General features: G+C 34.8%; 1 protein-coding gene across 4 annotated transcripts in view; it reads right to left on the reverse strand.

Moving 5' to 3' along the window:
• The window catches only part of Eps15 (epidermal growth factor receptor pathway substrate 15), a 142,281-nt gene that overhangs the window by 120,838 nt on the left and 7,778 nt on the right, over window positions 1-13,665 (reverse strand). The window contains exon 1 of one of the 4 annotated variants that reach the window (XM_058581449.1): window positions 3,597-3,626. The exons of the other annotated variants lie outside the window; for them this stretch is intronic. Within the exon in view, the coding sequence (XP_058437432.1) occupies window positions 3,597-3,611 (15 nt within the window). The 5' untranslated portion in view covers window positions 3,612-3,626. Of the gene's footprint in view, window positions 1-3,596; window positions 3,627-13,665 lie in introns of those variants that run through there. 4 annotated transcript variants of the gene reach the window in all.

The following is a 13,665-nucleotide window of genomic DNA, read 5'->3' on the forward strand; positions in this document are numbered from 1 at the left end:
TCAGGAGGCTGAGGCAGGAGGATCTCGAGTTCAAAGCCCGCCTCTGCAATTTAGCAAAGTCCTAAAGAAACTTAATTAGACCCTATCTCTAAATAAAATATAAAAAAGGTCTGGGGATGTGGCTTAGTGGTTAAGCACCACTGGGTTCAATCTCTGGTACCAAAAAGAAAGAAAATCAAGTTCTCCTTTAGGTGAGAGTTCTCACCTGTAGACATGGGGTAAGGTACAAACAAGGAAACACAAGCAGTCACTGGAGTAGTTCCCCCAAAGAATGCATGATATTAACCATGAGCATTTGCAACACATTTAATAGTTTAATAAGCAAGTAGTGGATGCCTTCTAGGTATAGAATGATAGGTTTATCTATCTGGAGTTAGAATAATCAGACAGGTGGGGCTGGGGCTGGTAGCGCACTTGCCTGGCATATGTGAGGCACTGGGTTCGATTCTCAGCACCACATATAAATAAATAAAATATAGGTCATTGACAACTAAAAATATATTTTGAAGAAGAAGAAGAATCATCATCATCATCATCAGACAGGGCTGCTGCTCTCACAAGAACTTACATTCTAGTAAAAGTTGCAATACTTCATTCTGCAAACATGTTAAAATGTCATGTTTGTTCCATAAAAACCATTTTTAAACTGAGAGCATAATAAGCAAAGACCCAAGAATACTGTTAAGTATAGTATTCTTGAAGTTTTTAAAATTTGGATCTAAGAAAATATTGACTTTGGAAATTATCAGCAATGAGAGAAAAAGAATTTCAAAAAGATAGTTCAGCTGGATACTACTGAAAAATGATGGGTGTAAAAAGACCATACCAATAACTCAAATCAATAATAGACTACTTTTCTGGAATCTAATTCAATCTGATCAAAAAATATGTCCTGGGCTGGGGCTCAGTGGTCCAGCGCTCGCCTGGCACAAGTGAAACACTGGGTTTGATCCTCAGCACCACTTAAAAATAAAAAGATATTATGTCCACCTGCAACTAAAAATATATATAATAAAAAAATGTCCATACAACTTACTTTTTATCAAGTATAATTTTACATAAACATTATTTTCTAGATAAATCAATTTAGTTTTTCTTCTTCTTTTTCTTTTCAAGAGGAAGTCTCACCATTGCCCAAGGTGGCCCCAAGTTCAAGTTATCCTCCTGGGTTCAAGTTATCCTCCTGCTCAGCGTTCCAAGTAGGGGGAACCACAGGCACACACCACCAGTATCAGCTCTAAATAAATTTATTTCTTAAAGTGAACTGAGAAAACACACGTTTACATATTTCCTAGCTGAATAGTCCTTATTTTCAAAGCAGTAAAGAATTTGCTAGTAAGGATTCTCATCAGTAATTTAAACAGTAATGACTTACAAAATGGGATGGAGGACAGACCCTCAGAGTTCACTCTAGACACCAAATTGGATTAAATAAGAAAAATATAAGACTTACACAAATTAGATTTTTTTTCTTACAATTTACAGGGTACCCGAGACCCAAAAGGATCAGTAATGAAATGTTGTTGTTTTATAAATTAGCTGTAATCCCAGCTACTTGGGAGGCTAAGGCAAGAGGACTGCAAATTGTAAGACAGTCTGGGCAATTAATTCAGAAAGGCCTTGTCTCAAATTTAAAAAAAAAAAAAAAAAATTTAAAGGGCTGGTGATATATAGCCCTGGGTTCAATCTCCAGTACTGGTGAAAATAATTTGTTTTTTTAAAGACAGTCCCAAGTTCCATCCTCAACACCACCAAAAATAATAATAATAATAATAATAATAATAATTAATTTTATTTTTAATAAAAAGGCAAGTTAAACGCTACAGTACGAACTTAAACAGCAATACATTTTAAAATCATACAAACACTGTGTTTCACAGATTCCTAACAATAACTTTCACTGAATCCTTACTGAGCATTTCCTGTACACCAGGGACTACTAATCTAAGCACATTAATGAAGCCTTTTAACTTTATAAATCATATATTAATACACTGTATTTAAAGGATAAGGAAAATAAGACATTAATAAATTGAGTGACTCAAAGTCATACATCTACCTGAGTATTGGCACCAGGATTTAAATTCAAATAGGACTTACATTATTTAATTTTTAAGTTTGTTACCTCTATTATCAATTTTGTAATTATCTTCACCATTACCTTGCTAAGATCTTTCATGTGAATGACATCATTCAAACCTTATAACACTCAGAAAAGTATTACCATATTCCTAAATCCTAAAAAACTTTCAGCCGTAAGTACCATTTTCCATTAAACACAAATAATTACTGAAATAAAAGATAAAATAACACTTTTTTATTAACTTGTACTTATGTACATTTATCTACCTTTTTTCTTAGTATCACAAAGCTTTCTTCACATTCAGAATCTAGAGATACTTTTAATTTGCTTTTGGTCATTTACAACTATGCATACAATCAGACAGACATGCTGCTTCTTATAATCTGGCACCATCTCCCCCCCTCCAGAGTTCAAGCGCATTTTTACCAAGATGACCTAAAAATGAAACAAGATCTCTACATGGTTTTTTTTATGTTGACAGAGTAATTTCAAAAGAGCAGCAATTTGAATTTTTCCTTGGAAAACAAATAGAGTTGGTACCCAGTGTAGCCCACAAGGTCAATCCCACAGCATGGTTGCAGCTGGGGGGGAAACTAGGCACCAAGGGCCTAGGATCTTCTTTCCTTAGGACCAGTCCTCCACACAGAGGGTGTAGGGAGGCCTGGGGAGGCCATGCAGTGAGCAGAAGAGCCAGACATGGCCGAAAAGGGACTCCAGCTAGCAGGTCTGAATGGCCACCTGCATGCATGCATGGTGGACACAGAATGAGGATGGCATGCACAAGACCTAGCAGTAGGCCTCACTTCTAACACTGCAGCACTGAAAAATACTAGTTTTCTCTTATATTTCTTTTTCTCTATTTGTTCTAACTCCTAGTTTCATTTTTAAAATTAATTAAATTACATTCAGAACCTGAATAGCATTCTTTTTTTATATAAGCATGAGATACTTTTTTTATATATGACTTTATTTATATGGTGCTGAGAATTGAACCCAGTATCTCACATGTGCTAGGCAAGCACTCTACAACTGAGCCACAACCCCAGCCCTGAATGGTATTCTTTTGATATTGTGTCAACACATTAACTTCCATTACCTTTGAAAATTCTATAATATACTCGAAGTGATTTAAGCAATTAATACAGTCTAAAGGCAATTATCAGACAAATGGCAGTGGTCAATTCAAATCTAAGTTTCAGAACTTGTTTCTTACTGACATATATGCATGGTACCTTACATGTAGAAGATACCAAATACTTTATAAGTAAAATATTTGAAAGAATGGAGTAAGTGAATAATACTAAAGAATCCTATGCAGAGGAAAAAAACTATTCTATGTCACATTATAGAATATTTCTTAGAAGACAAAGATTCAAAATTTAAGCTACAATTCAACTTCCTGTGTTTCTACAAACAAAATTAACTTTAGTAACAATTAGATGAATATTTTCTATGTACAACCAAGTACACACATGTGGAGCAATGATGACCATATCACAACTAACTCTTTTACCTGTCCTTTTGTCATCAATCTTAAGAAGCAGAAAAATAAAATTGAAGAGAAGGGTCTTAAAAATGAAGGGAGGGCTGGGGATGTGGCTCAAGCGGTAGCGCGCTCGCCTGGCTGGTGTGCCGCCCGGGTTCGATCCTCAGCACCACATACAAACAAAGATGTTGTGTCCGCCGAAAACTAAAAAATAAATATTAAAATTCTCAAAAAAAAAAAAAAAATGAAGGGAAGCTGGGCGCGGTGGTGCATGCCTGTAATCCCAGTGACTTGGGAGGCTGAGGCAGGAGGATTGCAAGTTCAAAGCCAGTATCAGCAAAAACTAGGCACTAAGCAATTCAGTGAGACCCTGTCTCGGAGTAAAATAAAATAAAATAAAATCCACATGGAATAGCAAGAAACCCAGAATAGCCAAAGTAATCCTGAAAGGAAAAAAAACAAAGTTAGATAACTAACACTTTCCAATTTCAAAACTCACTACAAAGCAATGGTTCTCAAGACAGCATTGTACTGCCTGGGCAGACTTACATATCCACAAAACAGAATTAAGAGTCAGAAATAAACCAATACATCTACAGTTAACTGATTTCTTACAAAGGTGGTAAGATCATTTGTTGAGAGCCACAGCCGAAGGGGCCCCAGCAAACTTCCAGCTGCCAGCAAACTTCCAGCTGCCGGCTGATGATTGGCTCACAGCGGCCCCAGCAACATCTAGCTGATTGGCTCCTCGGCCCCAGCAACATCTAGCTGATTGGCTCCTCTGCGGTGATGCTCATTGGGCTGTTTCCCTGCCCTTTCAGACCACGGAGCTGCTCATTGGGGGACTTTTTTGGCTCTGCCCACGTGACCCAGCCAATCGGCCTCAAGAGCAGGAGGATTGTGGGAGGTGGAGAGAAGCTTGTGTGGGAGAGAGAGGCTTGTGGAAAGCCGGTGGTGGCAGTTGAGGCTCTGAGGGTTTTTCCTGAGAGGCTGTTTTGTTTGGCGTGTGTGGTTCTAAAAATAAAGTTAGTTTCTTTTGACAAGTGGCTCCTGATTGTGCCCAGCCAGACTGCGGCAATCATTCAAGGCAGAAAGAATAGTCTTTTCAACAAATGGTGCTGGGACACCATATAACAAGCAAAAGATATCCACAAAAAGAAAAGAAAGAAGTTGGACCCTTACCTCCCATCCTTTATAAAGATTAACTCAAAACAGATCAAAGAACTAGATACAACAGCCAAAACTATAAAACTTTTAGAAGAAACATAAAGATAAATCATTGTGACCTTGGATTTGCCAAAAGATTTTTAAATGTAACACCAAAAGCATAAGCAATAAAAGACAAAAATAGATAAATAAGATTTAATAAAAATTAAAAACAAAGTACTTCAGAGAATACCATCAAGAAAGTAAAAAGACAACCCACTAAATTGGAGAAATATATGCAGACCACACATCTGACAGGACACTTATATCTAGAATACAAACTCTCATAACTCAACAATAAAGATATATAATTCAATATTCAAATGAGGAAGGGACACAGATGATTTTCCAAAGAAGATATACAAATGGCTAATAAGCACACAAAATACCCAATAGCATTAGTCATCAAGGACATGCAAAAAAAAAAAAAAAAAAAGCAATGAAATACCACTTCACAGCAACTAAAATGGTCAGAATCAAAAATTCATATAACAATCTAACAATCATCGGAGAGGATGATTAGAAAATTCTCATCCTCATTAACTACTGGTGGAACTATAAAATGGTGCTGCTACTCTAGAAAGCAGTCAGCAGTCTCTCAAATGGCTAAACAGAGTTCCCACATGGCCCGATATATACACAACAGAAACAACAATATTTATCCCACACAAAAACTTATACATGAATGTTTATAGTAACATTATTCGTGATAATCCAAAGGTGGAAACATATCAAATATCCATCCATGGGCAAATGAATAAACAAAATGTGGTATAACCATACAATGGAAAACTATTCAGCTATATAAAGGAATGAATTACTAATAGTTGCTACAACTTAGATAAATCTCAAAACATTATGCTAAGTGAAAGAAGCCAGTCACAACCATCTACATGTTAGTTTTATTCCCTTCATAAAAAGTCCAGAATAGAGAAATCTATACAGACAGAAAGTAGATTAGTGGTTGCTTAGGGCTAGAGAAACGTGGAGGCAGAATGGTGATACTGAACGGGTATGGGGTTTGTTTTTGAGGTGATTAAATGCTCTAAATTTGTTTGTAGATATATATTAATGACTAAAAAACAGTGTACTGGGAGTTGGGGCTGTAGCTCAGTGGTGGAGGGCTTGCCTGGCATGTGTGAGGCACTGGGTTCAATCCTTAGCACCGCATAAAAATAAAATAAAGGCATACCGACCACCTTCAACCACAAAAAATTTTTAAAAATCAGTGAACTATACACTTTAAATGGGTAAACTTATTATACTATCAATTATATCTCAATAAAGCTGTTTTTAAAGCAAAAAATATAACCTTCTTAAAGAAAACAAAAGGTCATGAGTTCAAAAGAAAATATCTTAACAAATAACCAATATTTAAACATAAATTTAAACATAATTCAGTACCTCCAGAAGTTTTGTGGAAGTGCTTGATGGTTCATATTTTTAAATGCAGGTATAGGATTTGTTGTTGTTGTTGTTGTTGTTTGTTTGTTTTAAACTACACCTGTTCATTAATTTGGATACATGGAATATTTTTAAACCTTGACTATAAATCAACTCAGTAAATTTACAATGTGTAGAATATACTTTCTTTCCACCTGGCCTTATAATGAAAGAATACCTATAATTAGTACCTAAAAAAATGCAATTTTATCGAACATGAATTAGTATACAAATTATTTCAATTATATACTTATTTAAAAAACTAAATATTGGGGCTGGAGTTGTGGCTCAGTGGTAGAGTACTTGCCTGGCATTCGTGAGGCCCTGGGTTCGATCCTCAGCACCGCATATAAATAAATAAAATAAAATAAGATCCATTTAAAAAAAAAAAAAAAAAAAAAAACCTAAATGTTTTCTGAAATTTTCCTTATGAGGATTTTTTTGGTGAGATTATTTGAAAATAAGACTTGTTTAACTTAATCTATGTACACTGATACTGCCAAAATTCCTGTGCTAAGAAAGAAACTGGTCATAAAAAGCTGTGTGAGGGTATAAAGAAGAAAATTTCCAGAGACAAAGACAAACCAGGTCATTTAAAGCAAGTATGGCTCAAAGCAGAGTCAACAGAGTTAAGTTTCTGAACCATTCTAAAGTGCCAGATGGTTTAGAATCCACCTCCAGATCTTACAAGGCCATGCATAAAAGGGTGCCAGAATGGGCTGGGGTTGTGGTACAGCAGCAGAGTGCTCACCTAGCATGTGTGAGGCCCTGGGTTCCATCCTCAGCACCACATGTAAGTAAATAAATAAAGGTCAATCAACAACTATAAAAAATTTTTTTTTTAAAAAAGTATGCCAGAAAAAAAAAAAATAAAAAGAACAGAGTGTAGAGAAAAGGCTAAGAATGAAAGCAACACACTGAAGATGAAAATTGTATGCAAACTGAAATACTTGAATCTTCTTTAAGCTCACAATTTTAATGTTAATTTCCAATAATAAGTGAAATTTGACAAATTATTAATGGCCTCTCAACCAAATTAAATATTCTCATCGTAATTCCTTCAAAATAGTACATTTGTTTTTGTTGTTGTTGTTGTTTGTTTGTTTTAAACTATACCTGTTCATTAATTTGGATACATGGAATATTTTTAAACCTGGACTAGAAAACAACTCAGTAAATTTACAATGTGTAGAATATACTTTCAAGGACATGAAAAAAAAAAAAAGCAATGAAATACCACTTCACACCAACTAAAATGGTCAGAATCAAAAATTCATATAACAATCTAACAATCATCGGAGAGGATGATTAGAAAATCCTCATCCTCATTAACTACTGGTGGAACTATAAAATGGTGCTGCTACTATAAAATGGTGCTATTTGAATCATTGATGCTGTCTGCAATTCAAGATCTTAAAAACCACTCATTTGCCAGCGCCATGGCAAATACCTGTAATCCCAGCAGCTCAGGAAACTAAGGCAGGAGGACCACAAGTTCAAAGCCAGCCTCCACAAAAGTGAGGAGCTAAGCAACTCGGTAAGATCCTGTCTCTAAAAAAAATACAAAATAGGGCTGGAGATGTGGCTTAGTGGTTGAGTGCTCCTGAGTTCAATCCCCTCCCAAAAAAACAACTCATTTGATTTCAAAACGCAAAGGTATACATAGAAAAATAATTCAATTATACAGAAAGTAGCACATACAATTCTATAGAAAAGAACCCAGAAAGTGGTATATCAAAGGTTGTATGCAAGAGTATTAATAATAATTGATATAAAATATCTGTATACATAAAGGGCTTAATTAACTAAAGTATATAACACCTTATCAATGACATGATTCCAAAGATATGAAAAAGATGCTTACACGACCACAAAGGAATATACTTATAATGTTAAGTTAAAGAAAACTAAACTCAGTTTAGGGTGGTGGTCATGCCAATAATCCCAGCAACTCAAAAATTTGAAACAGGAAGATTACAAATTCAAGGCCAGACTCAGCAATTTAGGGAGACCCTGTCTTAAAAGTAAAAAAGTTTTGGCTAAGAGGTAAAGCAATCACCAAGCATGCATGAGGCACTAGGTTTGAGCCTCATCACCACACAAAAATAAAGATATTATTATGTCCACCTATAACTAAAAAATAAATATTTTTTTTAAAAAGTAAAAAACAAAAAGGTCTGGGTATGTAACTCAGGGATAGAGCTCACCTAGATTCAATCCCCAGTACCAAAAAAAAAAAAAATCCCTTCAGAATAGAAAATTATACATTGAATAGGTGATTTCACAGCCATATATGAAAACCATATAAATAGGAAACATTTTTTTAAAAAATCTTAAAAACCGTGTGGATGGTTATCCATCGACTATTTTTCTGCATGTTCCAAGTCTTCTTTAATGAGTAAGAACTTCAGAAGTAAGAAACATTTAAAAGAATACTTATATAAATTCTGTACATAAATATCAATAAAATCAAAGCAATTCTATTTACTAAGTGTCTCCTTTATACTAACGAAGTACAGTCGTCCCATGATTTCCCTAAGGGATTGGTTCTAGGATGTCCTACAAATATCAAAATCTGCAGATGCTCTAGTCCCTTAAAATGGTGAAGTATATTTGTTTTGTTTTGTTTTGTTTTGTGGGGCTGGAGAGTAGGGAAGGTTGTTGCAGTTCTGGGGATCCAACCCAGGGCCTAGCACATGCTTTATTAGTCCAATGATGCAGTATTTGCATATAACCCCCACACATCCTCATGTATACTTTAAATCATCTTTAAATCAGTGACACCTAATAAAATGTAAATATTGTGTAAATAGTTGTCATACTGCTGGGGACAGGTCTTTTTAAATCTATCCTTGAACCCCATTTCTAATGTCCTAACTCAAAGTTTAAAATTCTTGCTTTAATCCAAAGAAAAAAAAAATAAAACATAAGAAAACTGACTTGAATTAAATATGTTTTGAATCAAATGTCATTTTTTTTTTTCATCCACTTTGCTGGGGATCAAACTCAGGGCCTTGTACATGCTAGGCAAGCAATCTAACACTAAGCTATGTCTCCAGCCCTGTTGTTGCCCTAGGTATGATTTAAGAAGTCATCTATATAATCAACCTTGAATACTATAAAGTATTTTTAAAAATTAAAAACTAAATTACTACAAAAATTCCATCATAATCACACGTTACTCCTTCATCATAGTACTTATCACACCAAAAAAGCAGTGTTTACCCCTAAAAGACCAAAAACTAATTCAGCTAAATGTCATGGTCTTAGTCTCATATTTCCGGGACCTACTGAAGTAGTGATACACAGGAGACATTCAGAAACTGCTTTCTGAAATAAGAGACTCAACCAGCAAAACTGGAGGCAATTTTAATGCATACAAGTTTATTTTTAATATATACTTAATTATAAATCTATATTATGTCAGTAGAATACAATATAAAATGAGGTTATCAATAATTCTTAATATCAGTGATTTATCAAAATTAAATGCAACATTTCATAAAAATTAACATCTCTATAAATAATTAAAATTGTCAATTAAGCTAAGATATTCTGACTTTTGGCCCAAGATCTCCCACTATTTTATTCTAGTTTGCAAAAATGACCATATCTGGAACATCATAAATCTTTAGAAATAGTGGTTTCAGGTTTTATTTAATAATATATTTGTTTAGTTTTTCTGATACATGCTATCATCTTCAGCAATAACATACTGAAGAAACTCTAAAAGAATATTAGATTAAAAGTAAATATCAGCAACATATCATTCACATGGATCTCATAAAACAAGCAGGATCGGATAAAGTGGACTTCAAGCCACAATTAATCAGAAGCGACAAAGAAAGCCATTTCATATTGCTTAAGGGAACTATACATCAACAAGACATAATAATCATAAATATTTATGCATCAAACAATGGAACATCTATATACATCAAATAAACTCTTCTCAATTTCAAGAATCAAATAGACTACAACACAATAATACTGGATAACTTTAAAATGCCTCTGTCACCACTGGATAGCTCCTTCAAACAAAAACTAAATAAAGAAGCTATAGAACTAAAAAAACACAATTGACAATTTAGACTTGAAAGACATATATAGAATATTTCATCCATCAATGACTGAATACACTTTCTCCTCAGCACCACATGAACCCTTCTCTAATATAGAGCATGTTTTGTAAGCTATCACATACGTTGGCATACAATTATAATATTACCTTAATATATTTTTAGCATCTGTAGGGTTGTTTTGATAACTCCATTTCCATTGATATTAATTTTTGTGTTTTTGCTTTTTTTCTTGATTAGACTTGTTTGATTTTTATCAACTTTTAGCTATATTATTTCTTTTCTATTTCATATATTTCTGCTCCTACTCTTATTTTTTCCTTAATACTACCTAATTTAAAAATAATTTGTTAATCTAGTTTCTTTCTGATACAAGTACTTTAAGTTATAAATGTATATCTGAGTACTATTTCATCCCATTCTGATATTTTAAGCTTTTATTATCACTTAGTTTAAAGCACTTCTTATTACTTTTCTTGTGCTTTCTTCTTTGACCTGTGAGATATTTATAAGTGTGCCATTTAATTTTGAAGTAGTTGAGATGTGGGAGTTGAGTTCTATATATCTTAAGGTGATTAATTTCTAATGTAATAAATCATCCAAGACACACAGTCTGCATGATTTCAAATTTTAAAAAAAACATAATAGAAATGTTATATTGATTGTATTGATTACATACATGTCAAAACTGATCAAACTGCATACTTCAAATATATGCATTTTACTGCACTTCTATTTTACCTTGATAAAGCTATGAAAAAAGTAAATATTGACAAGAAATATAGCATCCTTACATAAGATTAGACTTTCATAAGCAATACATTTATAGAGGTTGCAAAATGTTAAACTACTTTCAACTATCTTTAAAAAACCCTCCACCATAACTTGGTACAACCACCACTTTCTACAGATGTGGTCTCTGTGGTATGTTGATTTTCACATTAAAACATTCATTGTTTTATCAAGGACTGGCATCTCAATCAGTTCTGTCAGACCATTTTGCCCTTACATTGATACAGACTCAAGTAGGGCAAGATGGCACATGCCTATAATTCCAAGTGACTCAGGAGAGGTAAAAGGATCACAAATTCAAAGCTACCTCAAGGCCCTAAGCAACTCAGAGACCCTGTCTCAAAATAAAAAAGGGATGGGGGTGTAGCTGAGTGGTTAAGTGCCCCTAGGTTCAATCTCTAGTATCCAAAGAGAGAGAGAGAGAGAGAGAGAGAGAGAGAGAGAGAGAGAGAGAGAGAGAGGAAAGAAAGAAAGAAAAAATTACAGATTCAAAGTTAGGCATGGTAACACAGGCTTGGATTCCCAGCTACTTGGGAGGAAGGCTTGTTATACCCAGAAGTCGAGAACAATCCAGGCAACAAAGCAAGACCCCCAATTTAAAACAAACAACAGACTCATTCAATTTATATCTGAGTTGTTAAAACCAGGTACATTGGCAAACTTATAATCCCAGCAACTTGGGAGGCTGAGGCAGGTGGATGGCAAATTTAAGGTCAGCCTAGGCAATTTAGTGAGACTCTGTCTCAAAACAAAACACAGAAAGGATATAGCTTAGTGGTAGAAGTGCCCCTGGGTTCAACCCCCAGTATCAAAAACAAAAACAAAAAACAACTAATCTGAGTTATTTACACTGCCTGGGCTATAATCTGGCTCTACAATTTTGCAGCATTATGACCTTGAAAAAATTGCTTCACTTCAGTGTCTCCCCTTTCTCTTTTTGTAAAGGATACCAAGGATTATCAGATTATCAGTTTGTAAAAATTAATGAAAGTTGCCAAGTTGTAAGGATTACTGAAAATAGTGCTTGACACATCATAAGCGCTCATAAATATTAGTTATTATTATTCTGACAGTCTCTCTCATTCCTTCTGTCTCCCCCACTCTGAATAGTTTTGTTCCTTTACACATCAATAGAGGAATGTAATATCACGTGAATGTTCATTTTCATCCCTAAATTTGACTGAAATACAGCTAATAACTGTTTACAAACACCAGCATAAAAAATGTGCCTTGGAGAACAGATATACCAGGATTCACATCTCAACTCTACCATTTATAATACAACCCTGAGCAAGTAATATAGAAGATTAATTCTGTGTGCTGTGACACACACTTGGAATTCCTCAGGAGACTGAAGCAGGAGTAACACAAGTTTGAGGCCAGAGTGGCAACTTATCAAGGCCTTGTCTCAAAATAAATAAAACCAGGCACACATCTGTAATCCTGGCTGCTCAGGAGGCTGAAGCAGGAGGATCACAAACTCAAAGACAGCCACAGCAAGGCCCTAAACAACTTAGCGAGAACTTGTCTCAATAAAAAAAGGCTGGGGATGTGGCTCTGTGATAAGCACCCCAGGGTTCAATCCCGGGTACCAAAAGAAAAAAAAAGAACAACAACAACAAATAAATAAATAAATAAAATGGGCTATGGGTGTAGCTCAGTGGCACAGCCCTCCCAGGTTCAATCCCTAGTACCAAGGAAGGGAAGGGCATGGTTTTCACATTTATGAAACAGGAAAAAACCAATGCAGATACAGGGTATGACATCAACTTATAACAAATTTCACTACAGGGATAGTTAAAGAAAATATTTACTGAAAGCAGCATTTACTTTATGTCCTTTCTCATTCACCAATTTATTTTGTAATCACAATATACCTGCGAAGTCTCAATAATTTATTTCTACTATCCAAAAATGAGTGAGTCTATGAGGTTAGGCAATGTGTCCCAAGATTACAGAGCTATTCAGAGGCAGAATAAGAATGCTCTTACAGATATATTATTCTGCCTGTGCTCCTTACACTTAAAGATCTAGATCTGAGGCTAGGGATATAAGTCAATGGTAAAGAACCTGTCTAGCCTGTGTAAGGCCCTGGGTTAGATCCTGGGTACCGCAAAAGAAAAAAAAACCAAAAATCTAGATTTGGCAGAAGAAAAAAAAAAGAGACTATAAATTTAAACAAAAATTTTAAAAAATATTTACACATAATCAAAAAATGTCAGGGCTGGGCTGTAGCTCAGTGGCAGAGCACTTGCCTAACATGTGTGAGGCACTGGGTTTGATCTTTAGCACCACAGTAAAAAATAAATAAATAAAGGCATTCTGTCCATCTATAACTACAAATAACATAAACAGGCCTGGGGTTGTGGCTCAGTGGTAGAGCACTTGTCTAGCACGTGTGAGGCACTGCGTTTGATCCTCAGCACCACATATAAGTAAAATAAAGGTATTGTGTTCATATACAACTAAAAATATTTTTTAATGCCATAAACAGAAAATTTTAAAGAGAAAAAATATTTATAAAGAAGTTTGGAAAGTGGGCTGGGGCTGCAACTCAGTGATAGAGTACCTGCCTC

The sequence above is a fragment of the Marmota monax genome, unplaced genomic scaffold (genome assembly GCF_021218885.2).
Source record: "Marmota monax isolate L192 unplaced genomic scaffold, Marmota_monax_Labrador192_F-V1.1 WCK01_AAM20220418_F8-fsc00023, whole genome shotgun sequence".
Taxonomy (NCBI): Eukaryota; Metazoa; Chordata; class Mammalia; order Rodentia; family Sciuridae; genus Marmota; species Marmota monax.